This window comes from Oryx dammah, unplaced genomic scaffold (assembly GCF_014754425.2).
Source record: "Oryx dammah isolate SB20612 unplaced genomic scaffold, SCBI_Odam_1.1 HiC_scaffold_29, whole genome shotgun sequence".
NCBI lineage: Eukaryota > Metazoa > Chordata > Mammalia > Artiodactyla > Bovidae > Oryx > Oryx dammah.
The window spans coordinates 89,720,160-89,738,156 of record NW_024070213.1 but is presented as its reverse complement, the minus strand read 5'-3'; the positions used below and the strand labels follow the sequence as shown (position 1 = coordinate 89,738,156).

The window sequence follows — 17,997 nt, the reverse complement described above, 5'->3', positions numbered from 1 at the left end:
ATCTTAACCTGATTACATCTACAAGGTCCTATGTCCAAGTAAAGACACTTTACAGGTATTCAACACATTTTGGGGAGCATACAATTCATCCAATAACAGAGTCTGTATTTTATTTCAGCTTTCCTTCAGAAGGGCCCAAAGTAAGGTACTAGATGTTTAAGATGATGGGTGGTTTGAAAGTTAGGGAGGGAGCAGTTCAGGAAGAGAAAAGGGACAGAGTTAGCCAGCCAGTGGGTCATCTGTCACTTGGTCTCTATCGAGAATATTCCAGCCCTGCCTTGGGATTCAGAGAGCGTGGACTGGAGGACACAAAGGCAAACGTATCCACAACCAGCTGTGAGCTTCCAGAAGGGAGGGAGACACCAGGGCCAGGGGGAGGTGGAGACAGAACAGCAGGGGAATCAAAGGGAAGGCAGGTGGATACAAGAGCTCCCCAGAGGACGGGCATCCCAGTGAGTTCTGGAAGGAGAAGAGAGGCACCAAGTAGCAGAGGAGAGGCAGGAAGCCATTTGGACTGGGAGGACACCTGGCGCTGTGGTGCAGATGGAACTAGAGTGAGACACGGGACAGTGAGCTCACGAAGTGGGCGGAAAACTGGAAAGAGGCAAACCACCCATCCCCACCCCATGGATTTCGGGGAGCTGCCCACGATGCCCCAGGTGCTTCTCTCCTGCCCTTGGTTCTGACCACGTCTCCTCTCTTCGGGCAGCTGTGGTCACCTCCACCGTCTCCAGTGGCTACGGAGGTGCCAGCAGTATTGGCAGTGGAAGCCTGGGCCTCGGCGGGGGCAGCAGCTACTCCTTCTCGACCAGTGGTGGGCACAGCCTGGGCGGCTCCAGCTTCAGCAACAGCAGCAGCCGGGGCCTCGGGGGCAGCGGCTCCAGCATCAAGTTTGTCTCCACCACGTCCTCCAGCCGGAAGAGCTACAAGCACTAAGCGCAGTCACCCTGCTCCCTCACCCCTGAGCTGAAGCCAGCTCCGCCCACTCGCCTGGCCTGTCTGTACTCATCCCTGCTCACCTAGGTGCTCTTCCTCGTCTCCCCTCCCCAAGGTCCACCTGTGCTGCCAGGAAGCCTGGCATCCTGTCTGAATCCCATTCCCCAGCCTAAGCCTCCCTCAGCCCCCAGACTGCTCCTAGTACCCACTCTGTGCCAAACCCGCTCTCTTTCCAATTTCACTGTCAGATTGTCTTTCAGAGACTCCCCATCAGCTCTGCCTCCCTCCTCCCTTCCTCCAGATGCAGTCTGTATCTCCCAGGCCATCTCAGTGTCAGCCCACCTGTCTCACGATGCTTACGAGCTGCCTGCTGGATGAGAGTGAAGCCTCTCTCTCTTTCCTCCCAGGATCGTGTCTATTAAATGCATGTATAATGTGTCTGGTGTCCAGCCCTCTGTTTGGAGTGGTGATGGAGCACAGAGTGATCCTTCTCCCCGTCCAAACCTCCTCTCAGCGTGGGGTCCTGGCACAGGGAGGGCTCAGCGCATCTGACCTCCCTCCCTTTCCCTCAGAGCTAAGAAGACTGAGCTGAGAAGATGGGAGGGGCAGGAGGGCCAAGCACTGGCCAGATTCCCTCCCTCCCTCCTTCTGCCCACCTCCCCCCTCCTCCCGTCAGGATGCCTTCTTTGAGAAGCCCAAGACCCTGGGCGGAAGCTCTGCTCAGACTCCCCACTCTGTATGTCATGCAGGGCAATGCCCTCCCCTCCCAAACCAGACTGACTTCTGAGGATACTGACGTAGGGTGGGCAGCCCAGCCCTCTGCCAGCAAAGGGCCAATTGTTTCCTGACAACTTCCAACTTGCAGATGTGAGCAGGAAAATAACAGGTCAGGAGAAGAGTTAAAAGTCAGCCCTGGGGGCAATGCTTTCACCCAACAGAAGGGCCATTTAGGCCCATAATTGCAGGAAGCTCCCACATTCCTGAGTTTACAGCCTCTGGACACCTCCCATCAGACCTCAGCCCCTGGCATCACCCAGAGTTGGGGCAGCCCGAGTGGGCTTGAAGGGATTGGGTCAGTGCTCAGGACCACACCGGTGGGCTCTGGGAACCAGGGATCTCAAACACAGCTGTCCACGGTGAAAGAGCAAGAAGTTAAATGGAAGGGAAGGGAGGAGCCATGAACTAGGGTGAGAAAAGATGAGTGTTAAACCAGGGGCTAACATTTGGGAGGTTTGGAGGGAGAGGATGGGAGGAAGGAGAGAAATGACGCTGAGAATATGTCCCTGGTCCTCAGGGTGACCACAGGATGAGCTGCTGGGGTGAGGGGTAGAGGGCACAGGAATGTGGAGTGAAATCCTGAATTTGCTCCTTCCCTCAAACAAGCCACCTTGCCATCGGTATGAGGAATAGTGAAGCAGAGCTGGTGGCCTGCAGTCGGACTGCTGGGTCCTAAGTCTCTGAACTACTCTACACCTCAATTGCTTCATATGCAAAACAAGAATAATAAGAGCTACCCCTTCCTGCTCTGTGAAGTTTAAATGAGAAACAGGTGTAAAGCACTACTTATAATTGCTGCTCCATAAATATTGGCAATTATTATTCCTGTTTTCCAACCTCACAATGAGAATCAAATAACTTAAGGCTTATAACTGACCTGCATATGGTCTGGCACAGATGAAATCCTCAGTAAAAAAATTTTTCCCTCATAAGTGACCATGATGGGAAGACTGTAATCAAGTGTATGGTTTCAGAGTCCAAGACTCAAGAAAAGGGGAGGAGAAGGAAAGCCATGGGAATATCTGCAGCATGTGGCTGAGAACATGGGATGATTTGGGGGGCGGGGGGGGGGGGGCCTTGGGACCAGGCCTGCCCCAGGTCCCAATTCCCAGGCCTGGTCCTGCCCTGGGTGGGGTGTTCCCTGTGATGATGAGCGGTGCAGGAAGATGGGTCGTGGCCAGACATACCATTAAGATGAACTCAACAGAGTGGTCTTTGATCTTCTCTGGCCAAGCCCAGTTCTCGAAAGGGATAAAAGTCAAGGAGAGTTGTGGAGAGCTAGACTTGGAAGGCTGATCATCCCTGTGACAGTTTCACTCCTCTGACCCGCTGACACCGGCTCCCACCATGACCCAACGATCCTCTATCACCATCAAGTCAGGGGGCTCTCGGAACTTCAGCGCTTCCTCAGCCAACCTCCTCTCAGGCTGCAGGCCCAGCTTCAGTTCCATCTCCATGGTCCAGAGTGGGAAGAGCTTCGGGGGTGGCTTTGGAGGAGGCTTTGGGACCAGGAGCCTCCACAGCTTTGGGGGTAACAAGAGAATCTCCATCAGCAGTGGCTACCGCTCCAACCGGACCGGCTTCGGGGGTGCTGGCTGTGGGTTGGGTCTGGGGGGCATAGGGTACAGAGTGGGAGGAGTTGGCAGTGGCTATGGATTTGGAGGTGGGATGATGTCTGGCGCTGGAGGTATCCATGAGGTCACCGTCAACCAGAGCCTCCTGACCCCCCTTCACCTGGAGATCGATCCGTCCCTCCAGCGGGTACGGAAGGAGGAGAAGGAGCAGATCAAGACTCTTAACAACAAGTTTGCCTCCTTCATTGACAAGGTGAGAGGGCAATGGGGTTCCCACCAGGAGAGCAGGTGGCACCCAGGAGTATCTCAGCTTTCTGTTCTTCTCTGAGGTCCTGGGGGCCAGGGGTGTGGAGGAAGTGGTTTCCCATTTTGTTGAGATTAGAAAAATGTTCATCTTTGGGCACCAGAGCTGTCTGACCCACTGCGAGAATATTGTTCTCTTGATGGATAGCCATGAACTTGGCTTAAAATTAGACAGCAAAAGGGATTGGTTCAGAGAGCAGAGGATCAAGAAATGGAAGGTTGCAAGTTCACCTCACAGGCTGAGGTCACTTTTCCCTGCCAGTCAACTGGGGCAAGTCCTTGGCAGCCTCACTATTGATTTGATTGGCAAGAGAGACACTCAGGGCTTCAGACTTTCCTTTTGGTGAGAGGAAAGCCGTGACATCAGCCCTGAGTCTCCCCTGCTGTTGGCCTGGAACCCTAAGGGTTTCCCCAATTCCGGTGTGCACTACTGCCAGTTCACACTGGAGCTAACTGCTTTCATCTCGGAAAAACCAGCTCAAGAATCTAGATCTTTCAGGCTCCGATCCTGGAGTCTGAAAGAAAGAGTGCTAAACTGAGGAGCAACCAGCTCCTATCGTCAGCTCTCCTGCTGGGAGAATCCCCAACTTCTCAAGCCTCAGTTGGGTTGAACAGATGGACTCCAAAGTCCTCTTGCAGGTCTAACAGGCTATGAAATGCTTCATCATATGGACTCAGACCTTTGAATGTATAAATGTAACCACAGGGACTGCTGAAGACTTTATCACCCATGTCCTCCACTTGATGTCATGTTTGTACCAACAGATGTGAGATTTCCAGGAGCCTGGTTCTGAGGGGAAGGATGTGGGCCCTGCTTTTCCACAGTTCATCTGGAAGGGTCTTAGGGAATGAGGGCATGTGGCTGGGGAGGACTTGGAGCCAGGGCAATGGAAGAGAAAGCAGGAGTGGGATGCATTTGTTAAAGACCCTCCGTAGGCACACTGCCAATTCCAAAGTCTTGGAGGCTCTGTTCCTTCATTCTCTGAGGCTGTGTGTCACTCCAGCTGCTCCCAACAGAAGGACTGGTTTAGAGAAAAAGGTTTTACATGTTCCCGAGGCTGTCTCCCAGCCTGAGGAGCAGTTGGGTACAATTCAGGAAAACCAGATTAGTAGCACAAGACCACAGGAACCTGAGGTCTGAGAGAATAGAGACAAGAGGCTTGTCCAAGGCCACACAGCTCATGAGGGACATGGCTGAAATTGTATCCAGATCCCCCTAAGGTGACTCCAGAGTGATCTACTCCAGCATTCCTGGATTGTGGTGGCAACTAATGCCAGACTCTAGATCTAGAGAAATCATGTTGAAAGCAAATGGGTGAATTTTCTGCCAAGAACCTCTTGCCCATTTACTGGGAACCAAAGATCTCACTCAGTAACATGGTGGAGTGTTCTTTTCTTCAGCTACCACACTTCAGCATGGTTTGATGTATTAAGATGGTTTCCTGGCACTCTGGCCCTCCTGCCTATTCTCACCTCCAAACCCAGCCACTAGCCAGTCTCCCAGCCCCACTGCACCAACATGGGCTTGGCTATTTACATCCCAGGCTCCTGCCAGCCTGAGAACAAGGAGTCCAGCCTGCCACCTGGACTCTGAGATCTGGCAGGGCTCCCTCCTACACTGTCGGGGGTCCTGAATCCCAGAGCCCTCTGGAGGCAATGGCTGTAAAGACATGCTCATGGGTTCTCACCTCTGGCGGTGGCAGGTGCGGTTCCTGGAGCAGCAGAACAAGGTCCTGGAGACCAAATGGAGCCTCCTGCAGGAGCATAAAGCGACCAGGGCCAACCTCGAGCCCATGTTTGAAGGCTACATCAACAACCTGAGGCGGCAGCTGGACAGCCTGGGGGGAGAGCGCTCGAGGCTGGAGGTGGAGCTGAAGAGCATGCAGGAAGTGGTGGAGGACTTCAAGAACAAGTGAGTGGTAGCTCGGCCCTGAGGCTCCGGGGGAGGCCCTGGGCTCTCCTGAAGTGCCCAAGCCAGTGGGGAATAGGGCACACACTCAGGACACAGAGGTGGACCCAGGAAAAGAACTGGGGCTCTTAGGAACTTCCCTAGGGGTCCAGTGGTTAAGACTACCTGCTCCCAATGCAGAGGGCTTGGGTTCGATCCCTGACTGGGAAACTAAGATCTTGCATGCCACACGTGCGCTGTTCAGCCAAAAAAAAAAAAAAAAGAATGTTGAGGTTTGGGGGAGGGGCTGGGCTTAGAAATGATAACTCATATGGGCACACAGAGCATGATACATACAACCCTGCAAACTCTGGAGATGAGGAAAGTGAGGCTCTGAGATAGCAAATGATCCATCCAGGGTTATAGAAGTAGCAACGCATTAGTGATGAACTGAACCCATAGAATCTCATGCTCACGTTTGTTCACCTCAATCTGATTGCTGACTTATACACCGTTCGCGTATCCACCCCTCCCTGGCCAAGAGTAGGGTGTGAAGAACAAGGAGGTGTAACTACTGCCTTTTCCCTGGAACCACACACACCCTGCTAAACATAATGGTGTGCTCATATCTAAAGATACAAATAATTTCTTATTTCTACGGTTTTAATTTAGTTTTAATGTTTGTTCTTGGGCCAAACACATCAGTTTTTGTTACCATTTGTATAAGGTCATGAGAGCCCAGATTTTAGAGTTGCTCTAACATGTTAACCACAAGCCACATGAGACAATTTAAATTTAAATTAAATTAAATTTAAAATTCAGGCCCTCGAGGACACTAGCCACATTTCAAATGCTCAGTCACCGCATATGAGTAATGGGTCCCATAATACAGGTAGGTATAGAGCATTTCTATCAATGCAAAAGTTCTGCTAAACAGTGCTAGAGAACCTAGTCAGATTGACAATCATTTTTCTTTAAGATTTTTAAAAATATTTATTTATTTATTTGGCTACATCAGGTCTTAGTTGAGGCATGTGGGATCTAGTTCCCCAGCCAGGGATTGAACCCGTATCCCTCCACACTGGGAGTGTAGAATCTTAGCCACTAGACACTAGCGAAATCCTCAGATTTACAATCTTGGCTTAATCATTTACTGACTCAATATCTAAAGAACGTGAAACTCTCTAAGTCCTAGTTCTTTTGTCTGTTAAGGGGGATATTAATAGTACCCACCTCACAGGGAGACTGAGAATATTAAAGCAACACTTGCTTGTAAAGTACTCAATAGGATATCTAGTGCCTGGTACATAGTAAGCTGTTAACATGTGTTAGCTATTTTTATTATATTGATGGTTAAGTATAATGTATGTAGTGATGCAAACATAGACAAGAGAAGCAAGTGCTGACAGATAATTTATAATATCATGCAAATATGGGATAACAGTATTTCAATCCAAGAAGGCTTCCAGGAGGAAGAGACCAAAAGCTCAAGGGTATGAAGAAAAGATGCACATTGGAGGGATATGAGGGATCTGTTGGAGAGTGTGCTGCTGGTTAGAGGACAACAGTGTTCCTGTGGTAGGTGTCTAAGAGGCCTGTGCAGGGCCACTTGAGGCTTGCCCTCTGGCCAGAGGGACTGTGAGCTGAGAAACAGAGAAAGACAATTGCATGGAACTGGGTGAAGCAAAGATGACCATGTTCAGTGAAAAGACAGTTTTGGGAAACAATAAGGAAAATCAGATTCGTTTTCCCAAAGAACTTGGAAGAAGGCACAGTACTGAAGATTCGGTAGACAAAAGGTGCAATAGAAAAGTGAGGGAGAGTCTGGTGGTAACCATCCTGCAGGTTCGTATATAGCTAACAACAAGCTGACTCGTGGATGGGAAAAAGCCTCTGAGAGGGTAAGGGACCTGCCCTGGGTTATTCAGCCAGTAGGGAGAAGGGATGAAGCCCCCTTCACAGCCCAGCCATCCCAAGCCTCTGAGAAGGTGGGATGGGCTGATGCTTACGAGGTGGGGTGGGGAATGTTACCTAGAGCAGACCTGAGGCTTCCTTCCTAGAGATCAGTGGAGTGGGGTGGCACTAGGGAGAGTGGGGTTGCTGCTCAGGGGCAAATTGAAGATGAGAAAACTTGGTGGAGGGGACAAAAGGGAGGTCTCTTATTAGCCTAAAGACTCTGCTTCCCAGGCATCGGGTCAGCAGCTGAGAACAGAACAGCGAGGCAACATGAGGGCGCCGTTGGGTACAGGCACCGGCCTGGCCCAGACTGCCCCCCTCTACTGATCTCTGTCCCTCCTCTTGGCTTAGGTGAGGCCATGGGGTAAAAAGGAAGCATCGTGCCCCTTCATGGGACCTCTGAGAATACAGCTGTGAGGAAGACCTCAGAAAGGATGAGGGGCAGTTCTGTTTTGTGTTGTTTCAGGTTTGGGTTTTGTTTGGACAGGGGTGGTTGTGTGATGGATTTGGAGTTGGGTAACATGTGTAATAGAAGAGCAACACTTCAGCGGTGTGTTTTCCAAGTCTGCTCTGGATTCCCACCTCCACCCCCACACTGGACCTCCCTCCTAGAAGCCCCGCTCTGAACATCCATCCACTTCCTTCTCTCGGCAGGTATGAAGAGGAAATCAACAGGCGCACATCAGCTGAGAACGAGTTTGTGGTGCTCAAGAAGGTGAGGAGACAGGGGTGCCCTGATCTGACTCCGGGCCCAGGGAGCCCCTCCCAGGAGTGACAGCTGCCACATCAGCCTGCGGCCCTGTATACGAGGCTTTGTTTAATTTGCAAAACCAATCTTGGAAGCATGTTTTACTTTAGAAGTGAGAAAACTCAGGTGCATGGAGGTTAAATAAGTTGCCCCAGGTTACCCAGATAACCAGAAGCGAGTCAGGATCCCGGACACCCAAGTCTGAGCTATAAATCTTAACAGCAGTTCCCTCCCCAGTGTGGATCTTATGCAGGGAAAGGAGAAGCAAAATGGGCCCTGTGCTGAGCTGAGTCTGTGAGACCTCAAGTCAGGCTCAGGAATGGGCATAGGAGGGGGCCCAGCTCCAGAAACTGTGAACCTTTCTGCTCAGTGTGGATGGGCAGAAGGAGCGGGAGATCCAGCCCTGAAGCTAATCTGGAGAGGGAGGAAGAGCGGGAGCAGCAATGTGGGAAGGGGAGGCAGGGACAGAGTGCGAGGAGGGGGGCCCCTCAGGGAGAAGGTGAGGCCACAGGCAGCAGAGGCCCAAGGGCCCAGGATGATTCAGGCTGTCCTCACTGCATGGAGGTGACATGCAAGGTTTCTCCATGTAGCACCAGCTGATGAGCAGATGGGCAATCCCCAAGAACCTGGTCCACACGGAGTTTGGATCCCCCTGTAAGTTCTGCTCTATCCGTAGCCTGGGAGAGAGAAATGCTCTTGTCCCTGGGAGCTGAAGTCCTCCAGCTTAACTCACAGACAGAGAGGCCAGCTAACCCAAGAAGGGTGGGACTCGGAGTGACTGCATGTTCTGTGCCCAGGATGTGGACGCTGCCTACATGAACAAAGTGGAACTGGAGGCCAAGGTGGAAGCCTTAATGGACGAGATCAACTTCCTGAGGTCTTTCTACGAAGCGGTAAGCAGGGCCGAGGGCTCCCCCCAGAAGGGCTGGAGGCTGGGAGCCGCGGCTGAGCACAGAGGCTGCTGGCCCCTTCCCTGGTCACCCCTCTGCTCCTCACCCCATGCCTGAGTTGGAATTGATGGAGTAGATGTTGCTTCCCCTACCAAGGGAGAATGTGAGTTTTCCCAGGGCAGCTGGTGGATCAGATAAGGTGAGAAATTCGAGAATGTTCTGTTGGTCAGACAAAAGAGCTGCCTGTGAGCGAATTACTTGCGGTTTCCATAGAACGATCTGAGCAACCCAGCTCACCCAACCCAGTTCAGATTTACCTGTTACTTTTCCCATGACAACTGCAGGATGATGTAATTATGCAGATCAAGTGGCAACTAGTGAGCCCTGAGGTGCTTCTAGAAGCACACAAAATATTGAACTGGCACCCCTGAAGAGGCATTTTGCTGTGTGCCTCTATAAGCCCAACACAGAGCTCAAGGCTGCAAGACACAGCACTGGGCAAACGCAATCAAGACCCTAAGTTCTTGGAGCTTCCTGGAGATGGGTAGCATGGAGAGAATCAAATAACTACCCCATTTGAGGGAGGATGGAGAAATAGACAACAGGGAACAGTGGCAGGCAGATGGTGGGTGATAACCTGAAGGAACTGAGGATCCAGAAATGCCAGAAGGAGGCCCATGTAGAATGAGTGAGTGGGGAGCAGCTGAGATGAGGTTAGTGATGTGGAGGTGGGGATGCAGGGGGCTGTGTGTGTCGCAGGTAGGCCTGGTAACAACAGGTAATCCGCTCATGGGGTTTGCATGTGTGTGATGCCCAACACAATCTGGTCATGTTCCAGGAACATGGGCTCTGGGTCTTCAAGTGGCTTCAATGACCACCCACTTGGGGGCAAAAAAAAAAACAACCCATCATTTTCTTTGCTTATTCACTTCAATGCTGAAAACCAGGGTGATGTTGGCTTCCAGTGCTGAGCAGCAATCCTGTGGGCTGAGACTCCCCTAGCTAGGTCAGCTATCAGGAAAAACAATTTTGGAAATGCAAATTACAACCTAACAGCAACAAAATAATAACTTCTTGAATCAGGAAATGCGTGAACCAATTGTTAATAAAGAAAGGAATTAACAATTAATTAACAATTGATGTTGTTGCTTAAAGATTTGGGCTTTGGATCAGCGGTGCTTAAATTGTACAGCTCATTAGAATCTCCTAAAGATCTTGTGAGAGCACCAGTTGTGATTCAGTATGGTGATACTGCTAGTCTGAGGATCACATTTTGGGAACCACTGTTTTAGATGATTCTGTAAAGTCATCATTAACAAATTACTTGTGGATTTTCTGCTTCAAAACACATCTTATACAAGTGTTAGTTGTTCTGTCATGTCTGACTCTTTGCAACTCCATAGCCATAGCCCACCAGGCTCGTCTGTCCATGGAATTCTCCAGGCAAGAATACTGGAGTGGGTAGCCATTCCCTTCTCCAGAGGATGTTCCCGACCCAGGGATCGAACCCAGGTCTCCTGCCTTTCAGGAGGATTCTTTACCATCTGAGTCACCAGGGAAGCCCCATACAGACAAATGTGAACGTATTTAACACTCACAGAAATCATGGGAGGCAGCAGTAGGACTAGTCTCTCTGAGGCTCAGAGGTGCCACCTAACCTGCTTGGCAGATCCTAGGCTTGAATTTTTCAGGCCTTTCTACTGTTTCCAGGGGGTTTCCGTTTCCTTTCCCCGGGGAACAGGAAGGAGCAAGGTTAGGAAATGGGGCTGGGACAGCACAGCTTTCCAGCTCTTTCTGACTCAGCTTTCTTTCCCAAGATAATTGCTTTATTTGGAATGAAAGGTTGCATTTTCTCAGAATACGAGACACCGCAGAACTGACAGGTTATAACAAGGTGCATGACCTTGACAGTGGGAGTGACCTCTGGAGAATCTTGGCTACAGCTCCCTGAGCTGCTGCTCCTTCTGTGCAGACAGAGAACAGGTGTTAACCTGGTGACCTGCCTACTGTCCCCCCAGCCCTTTATGTTCAGTCCTGTGGTGCAAGGGAGGCCCTCAGTGCCAGGTTCTGTTCTGGGGTGCTGGGCACAGTCTCCCAACACACATGCATGAGTGCACACATGCACACACAATACACATGCAGGTACACACACACAGAGGCACACAAACACACCCAACTTCAGCTTTCCCACGTGGACCTCCTCACAGGAGCTGGCTCAGCTTCATGCCCAGATCTCTGAGACTTCCGTGGTCTTGTCCATGGACAACAACCGCAAGCTAGACCTGGACAGCATCATCTCTGAGGTCAAGGCCCAATACGAGGACATCGCCAACCGCAGCCGGGCCGAGGCTGAGTCCTGGTACCAGATCAAGGTGAGGTGTCAAGGTCAATTTCATGAAACAGTCTCAGAGAACTGAGATTTCAAAGGCAGATTTGATAAAAGCCTTGTCCTCCCAGTCTGACAGACTTGGAGAGATCTGAATTCAGCTTGGGGCTCACTCTGTCAGAGCACTCCTCAGGCAGCATCGTCAGGACGTGGGGGAACAGCCAGACAAAGGCAAGAGGTGATCAGTTCTGCCCCGAGGAGGATGAACACCCCTCTGATTCCTTGTAGAGGAGAGGCAAGGGACAGCTGGACAGTACCGGCCGCTAGTACTAGTAGGTGTAAGAGAGGTAGGGTGGGAGCAAGAGGTAGGTTTAGCTTCCTGTATCCAGAGATGAGAGGTAGAAATAGCTGGGGCTGAGAGGCTGAGCAAAGGCTGGTTAGGGGTTACCCAATGACATTTTCCAGATTAGAGCTGAGGAGTCCCTGGGGATACAAGACATGGTGCCAGGAAAAAACAAATATGAATGAGCTTTAAAATTAGAAAGTGACAAGCACCCCCAAATGATGCTGAGTTTGTGGGGGTGAGACACCTGACTATGAAGACGAAGGACCAAAGCTGGGGTATAGGAAGGGCCACCTGTGGAGTGGACTTTGGATATGGAGAGTGAGGGGCAGAGCCAAGAGACAGTGCAATGGATTTGACGGAGACAGCTGCGTGCAAAGGGAGGTGCCTCTAAGCGTTGCCTTGGAAGCCCTGTTGGGCCCTGGGAAGCCACCACCTTCTGGCCTCACCGCCCCTTCTCCTCCATCTCCTGACCCCCAGTACGAGGAGCTGCAGCGGTCTGCCGGCCGGCACGGGGAAGACCTCCGCTCCACCAGGATGGAGATCTCTGAGTTGAACCGAGTGATACAGAGGCTGCGCTCTGAGATTGAAAATGTGAAGAAGCAGGTAGGGCGGAGGAACCATTGGCCATCTCATCCATTCCCCTGCCTCAGCCCATGCAGAGTTCTCCCCAGATGAATGATCGTCCGGTAATATAAACTTGTAGTCTTCTGCCCCTCCCAGGGAGGACAGGATCTTCTTTCTGAGATCTGTCTAACATCAGTTCCTCTTGGAAAGATGCTGTCCTCTGGAGGCATACATGGCAAAACTGATTCACTTTTTACTTGCCCACAATTCAGAGAAGTTCATATTGAATGGGACCCTGAAAACCATTTCTCCATTTTAAGTCACAAAGTATCCAAGGAGAACATAGATTAATATTATTTTTAAAGATGATGATACTCCAACCTCCTTTGCATGAAATCCATTTCGGGAAATTCTTCCACATTTTTAACCTAAAGCCCATATCTTCCATCCTTCCTTGTGGACAATTTCATAAATTCCTGTGTCCTCCTGGCAGTGTGCCACGCTCCAGGCTGCCATTGCCGATGCTGAGCAGCGTGGTGAGCTGGCCCTTAAGGATGCCAAGCACAAGCTGGCCGAGCTGGAGGAGGCCCTGCAGAAGGCCAAGCAGGAGATGGCGCGGCAGTTGCGTGAATACCAGGAGCTGATGAACGTCAAGCTGGCCCTGGACATCGAGATCGCCACCTACAGGAAGCTGCTGGAGGGCGAGGAGTGCAGGTGGGCACGCTCCTCCTCCTGCCGTGGTTCAGATAGATGCCGCCGGAGCACTGTAGCAATGCCGCAGCAGCCAAGATCCCCACAGTGCCAGGCCCTAAACAGAAACGCTCAGAATAGAAACGGACCTAAAACTCAGATGATCTCCTGCGGCATCCTGGAGTCATTCCCTGAGTTCCGATGGGACCCAGAGCAGGGGCCAGGAGAGAAGGTGTCAGGAGGAGGTGGTCCGTGACTACCTGGAAGGCCATTGGCAGGGTCATTTCTGCCCAGGCCCTGTGATCAATGAGGCCACACTCCAGACAAGGCGAGGCTTGGGGGCTCTGTGTTTGCCCAGAGAGGCCTACCATCTGACTGTCCCTCCCAACATAGTGAGCACGAGTCTGTCTCCCCATTTCGCCATATATTTGGATTTGATCTCTCTTTTAATGTCCCCTGCCAGAGTCACACCGGCTTCCTACAGCTAATAGGATGATTAAAAATCTTGTTCAGCACAGTGCCGAGAGCACAGCCAGCCCTCTGTGCTGATAGATTTAAATACAAAGAACCCAGGGTTCTCTAACTTCTCAGCAAATGAAATATGTCTTTCTCTCCCCTCCTGCAACAGACTCACCGGAGAAGGTGTCGGGCCCGTGAATATCTGTGAGTAAATGTCTTGGGATGACAGAGAAGTGGGAGACAAAACAGAAGCTAACAGCATCATTTTTGGTGAACAGATAGTGAGTGAGCAGGGGCAGGGATATCATTAAGATTCTCTGAGACGCTCTGTGGAGACCCCTTTCTTCTTTGGCCCTTCCTCCCAGTGGGGTCAAGAGAGGTTCCTGGTGGAGTCGTAAACCCACTCCACCCAAATCCCTGAGGACCTCAGTTATGGGACAGGACTACTCACAAAGCAACAGCTCTCTCATCCGAACACCTGACTTCTCAGCTAGTTCTGGCAGAAATTCAAACTAACAAGAGGCTATTAAAAAGCTAAAGACCTGTGTTGAAAATTGAAGCAAATTAACTGAACAAGAAAGCAGAGAGGTTTGCCCTCAGGTCCCAGGAAGGAAGCCAGGGGGATTCATTCTGCAGAAGGACCCAGCAGGCTCCAGCGGCATCCGTGGGGTGTGGAGTACTGGGCATGGGATGGAGAGTTCCCTGGGGCCCCCATGTCTGGCCCTGGGAGGGAGGCTGGAAAACCAGGATGAGAGAGAGCTGGAAACTAGTGAGTTAAAGGAACAGGGATGCCTCACCTGGAGAATCAGACACTGAGAGGGGAGGTTGAAGAGGCATCTTCAAATGTTCCACAGGATGTGGGGAGCTGCACTCCAAGGCAGGGAGCTTCCCATTGCAGAAGGGATTTGAGCAGAAACAAAAGGATCGCCTCTCAGGGAGGCAGTAGAGGGGGTTCCTGTCTGGGGAAGGCTCACCTGTATAGCCTTCAGGCCCCACCCATCTGGGAGCCTGTGATGCCCACCTCCTGTCTCACCCAGTGGGAAAACCCTGGCTAGAGAGGAGGGACGAACACGGCTCAGGGGCCCAAGCCTGGCTTTCCGGCAGGTGTGACCTTGGGCCTGCCACTTGGTGTCTTTGCACCTGTTTCTTCCCCTGAAAAATAGGGGTATCATAGTAAGGGCATCCTCTCAAGCCTGTCAAAGAAACCTCTGTGGTCACAGCTGGGCAAGCTATGAAAATTGCCATGTCCTGTGTTCATTGAGGCAGCAGGTGATGGGGACCGTGAGGCTCCCCAGGGAGCCTGTGGGAGGGAGGCGCCTGGGCATAAGACCCAGGGACGAGGCTGCCAGTGTGCCCTGTGCCTTCTCTCCACAGCCGTGGTCTCCTCCTCCGGGGGCTCGGGCTACAGCGGGGGCGGCGGCCTCTGCATGACCGGGGGCGGCTATGGCTTTGGCAGCAGCAGCTTTGGCAGCAGCGGCGGTAGCTTCAGCTCCACCAGCGGCCGTGGCATGAGCGGCACCAGCTCCAGCGTGCGCATCATCTCCAAGACCTCGTCCAGCAAGAGTTACAGGAGCTAAAGGGCCCCCTGCCCCACTGCCTCCTCTCTAAGGCCCCTGGCCCGCAGGCCTAAGACCCACCGCTTTGCTGACCCCCATGCACTGAATCACAAGAGGCACCGGGAGTAGGGAAGTAGCCTGTGAGTCCCCAGCTCGCCTGTTCATCCCTCTGCCTCCAAATAGGTTCCTGCAAAGGTACCCCACTTGCTCCTCATCCCAGAGCCCTCCAGGGCCCACAGGCATCCATTCCAGCTGCCAAGCTCTGGGCTGGGGCATTCCTTCAGGAGCTTCCTCCTGTCTGACCCAGATCCCTGGCAGCCACAGTCCTTTCTGTGGTTGCTTAGAGCTGATCTTGGTGCCCCCAGAGATGCTGAGTGCAGTCCAGGCCTGCATTTCCCACCAAAGACAGAACAGTTCTCCTGCTTCCGGTGCCTGCCTATCCCCTCAAATTGCTTCAATAAAAATGTCACTGAGCTCTCTAGGTCTTGACTGAATCTGTGTCCTATCCCACACTCAGAGGACAACCTCAGAAATGGAGTTCTCTGGGAGCAGGTTCTATCCACTTGCAGGGCTTCCAGGGCAGAATGAGAATCCCTCCCCTGGACATCGTGCAACAGGACCTCCACTTGCCTCTGCCTCTTGCCGTTTCCCAGAGTCTCTCATTACACCCCTTACCTCCCCAAGCCCCAATCTTCCCTCGCCAGCGCTCCAGGACCCAAGCCAAGAGGATGCAAAAAGCACCAGTGTGAAGTGTCACAGTTAGACTAAGAATTGCCAAGCACAAGAATGTTTGAGTTCAGTCTCCTAATCCAGAGTTGAGGAAGCCAAGAAACAGAGAGGATACAATGCATACTAACAGTAGATCCTTGAGTCCTAACCCAGGCTCCTCCCCACAAGAGCAGTAGAGCGCAGTGACATCAGAAGTGCTGGGATTGGATCCTCTCCCATCCCAGCCTGTCTGTGTGTCTTGGGAGTTTTACTCCACCACTCTGCTTCTCACTTTCCTTGTCCATAAAATAGAAACTATATCATGGTTATCATAAGAATTCAATGGGATAATGGATGTAGAGCTCAGTTTGGTTCCAACATAGTAGGCACCCAGTAAATGAGGTTACTATTATTGTTGTTGACTTGATTTTAACCTAGCAAAAAGTCACAGTGTGAAAGGGAAAGACAAGTTGGCTACAGTGGTTTCACTGATGGGTGATGGAAAGAAGGCATTTCAGGCATCAGCAAAGAGCTGTGTCCTAGGTGCTGGGGAGAAAGCCTGTAACCTGCTTCCACCTGAACAATTCCTGAGGGCAGTGACCCTCCCAGAAATGTCCTCAGGTCAGAGCATCCATCCTTGGGAGGCTCAGGATGGGGAGGGCAGAGACAGGGAAAGGAGCCCTGACCTAGTGACTGACATCAGTACATACTTGGGGGGCCTGTTGGAGGATGGAGGAAACAAAACATGCCCACCTAACTGAGAAGGTATCTTGAAGCCAAAAAAAAAAAAAAAACAAGGCAAGCAGCTCCACATCATCAATGGATAAGTTTATTACAGGGTAACTTACTCACATGGTAAGATCTGGCCGACAACGACATGGAAGCTTTCACAGCTGCACTCAACACCACCAAGTGGCCACAGGGATAATGTTATATTTAACTTGGGGTTCAGGGATAGCTGCTTGAAACAGGACATGCAATACTAAGTCAAGGTTTATGAATAGGTTACTAGTCTTGTGGGCCCCAGAATATTTCAGGGAAGGTTGTCATCACTGCTTGAGGATCAACAGAGCATAGGGCCACCTGGCCTTAACGATTATTAAGCAATATCTATTAACCACAAAGCCCCTGATGGCAAAGAAGTGATTTACCACACAGTATGGTCCTAGGTCAGGTCAGGGAAAGGACAGGAGGAACTGTAAAGGGTCAAGATGCTGTCAGTTATGCTAACAGCCCAAAGAGTCTTAGGGAGGCCATCCCTTCCTCTCCCCTCCTCAAGCACAAGGCACCCCCTTTTGAGTCTCCTGAAGCCTCCTTTGGACTAACCAGGCCCCTGGAGACAAGAGTCTGTGTCTGGAGCCTTCTATCTCAGGAGCCCTAGAAGGATGAGGGGTGGGTAGCTGATTCAGAGTCAGGACCCCACCTGGCCTGAGAAGGCCAGGGCCCAGCCTGCTTAGGGAGGCTTCTCTCATGCCCAAAGCCTCCCTCCCTCTTCTAGGGAGCTTCTAGGACCACTTGGGAGCCCATGGGGGTACTTGGGTCTGAAGCATCTGCAGGAAAACATGGAAACCACTTTGAGGAAATAGAGTATCCTCAAGTACATCTAATTTGGCCTCTAATCCCAGAGCAGTGAAAGTGAAAGTGGCTCAGTCATGTCCGACTCTTTGTGACCCAGGCCAGAATACTTAAGTGGGTAGCCTTTCCCTTCTCCAGCAGATCTTCCCAACCCAGGAATCGAATCAAAGTCTCCTGCATTGCAGGCAGATTCTTTACCAACTGAGCTATCAGGAAAGCCCATCCCAGAGCAGCCAGGTAGATAATTCATACCCTTTGCCCCACCTCCACAAAAGGGCCTAAAGTCCCAACTATAACTTTCCTTGAGGCCAAGCAACCAAATAAACCAACATACAGGGCTGGTCAAACAGTTCCTTTGGTTTTTAAGTAAAAATATTAATAAAGAACACATTTTCTGTTTTCACCAAGAACTTTACTGAACAGCATATTCACCGTTTTGTTCCATTACCTTCTGCAATTTTTCAGGCAACGTCATAATTCCATCTTCTCAAAATTTTTTATCTTTTTAAGCAAAGAACTGTTCCAGATGTGTTTTACATTCTTCCAGGGAATTGACATTTTTTTCCATTAAAAGAATTCTGTAGAGATTGACATAATGGAAATCTGAAGGTGTAATGACTGGTGAATACAAAAGGTGAATCAGAACTTCCTGTCCAATCTGTAACAGTCTTTGCCTGGTCATCAAGAAACATATGGTCTTG

At 51.1% G+C, this 17,997-nt stretch overlaps 2 protein-coding genes across 2 annotated transcripts in view; both read left to right on the top strand.

Annotated features, from left to right (window-relative positions):
- The window catches only part of LOC120858259 (keratin, type II cytoskeletal 75), a 10,213-nt gene extending 8,839 nt beyond the window's left edge, over positions 1-1,374 (top strand). Inside the window, exon 9 of the mRNA XM_040234200.1 lies at positions 710-1,374. Coding sequence (XP_040090134.1) covers positions 710-936 — 227 coding nt within the window. The 3' untranslated portion in view covers positions 937-1,374. The remainder of the gene's footprint in view (positions 1-709) is intronic.
- Positions 1,375-3,015: 1,641 nt separating this feature from the next.
- On the top strand, positions 3,016-15,484 carry LOC120858267 (keratin, type II cytoskeletal 5-like). Its single transcript, XM_040234207.1, has 9 exons — positions 3,016-3,540; positions 5,294-5,502; positions 8,089-8,149; positions 8,980-9,075; positions 11,280-11,444; positions 12,222-12,347; positions 12,802-13,022; positions 13,627-13,661; positions 14,832-15,484. The coding sequence occupies exons 1-9, from the start codon at positions 3,061-3,063 to the stop codon at positions 15,032-15,034; spliced, it is 1,596 nt and encodes a 531-aa protein (XP_040090141.1). The 5' UTR covers positions 3,016-3,060; the 3' UTR covers positions 15,035-15,484.
- The last annotated feature ends 2,513 nt before the right edge of the window (positions 15,485-17,997 follow it).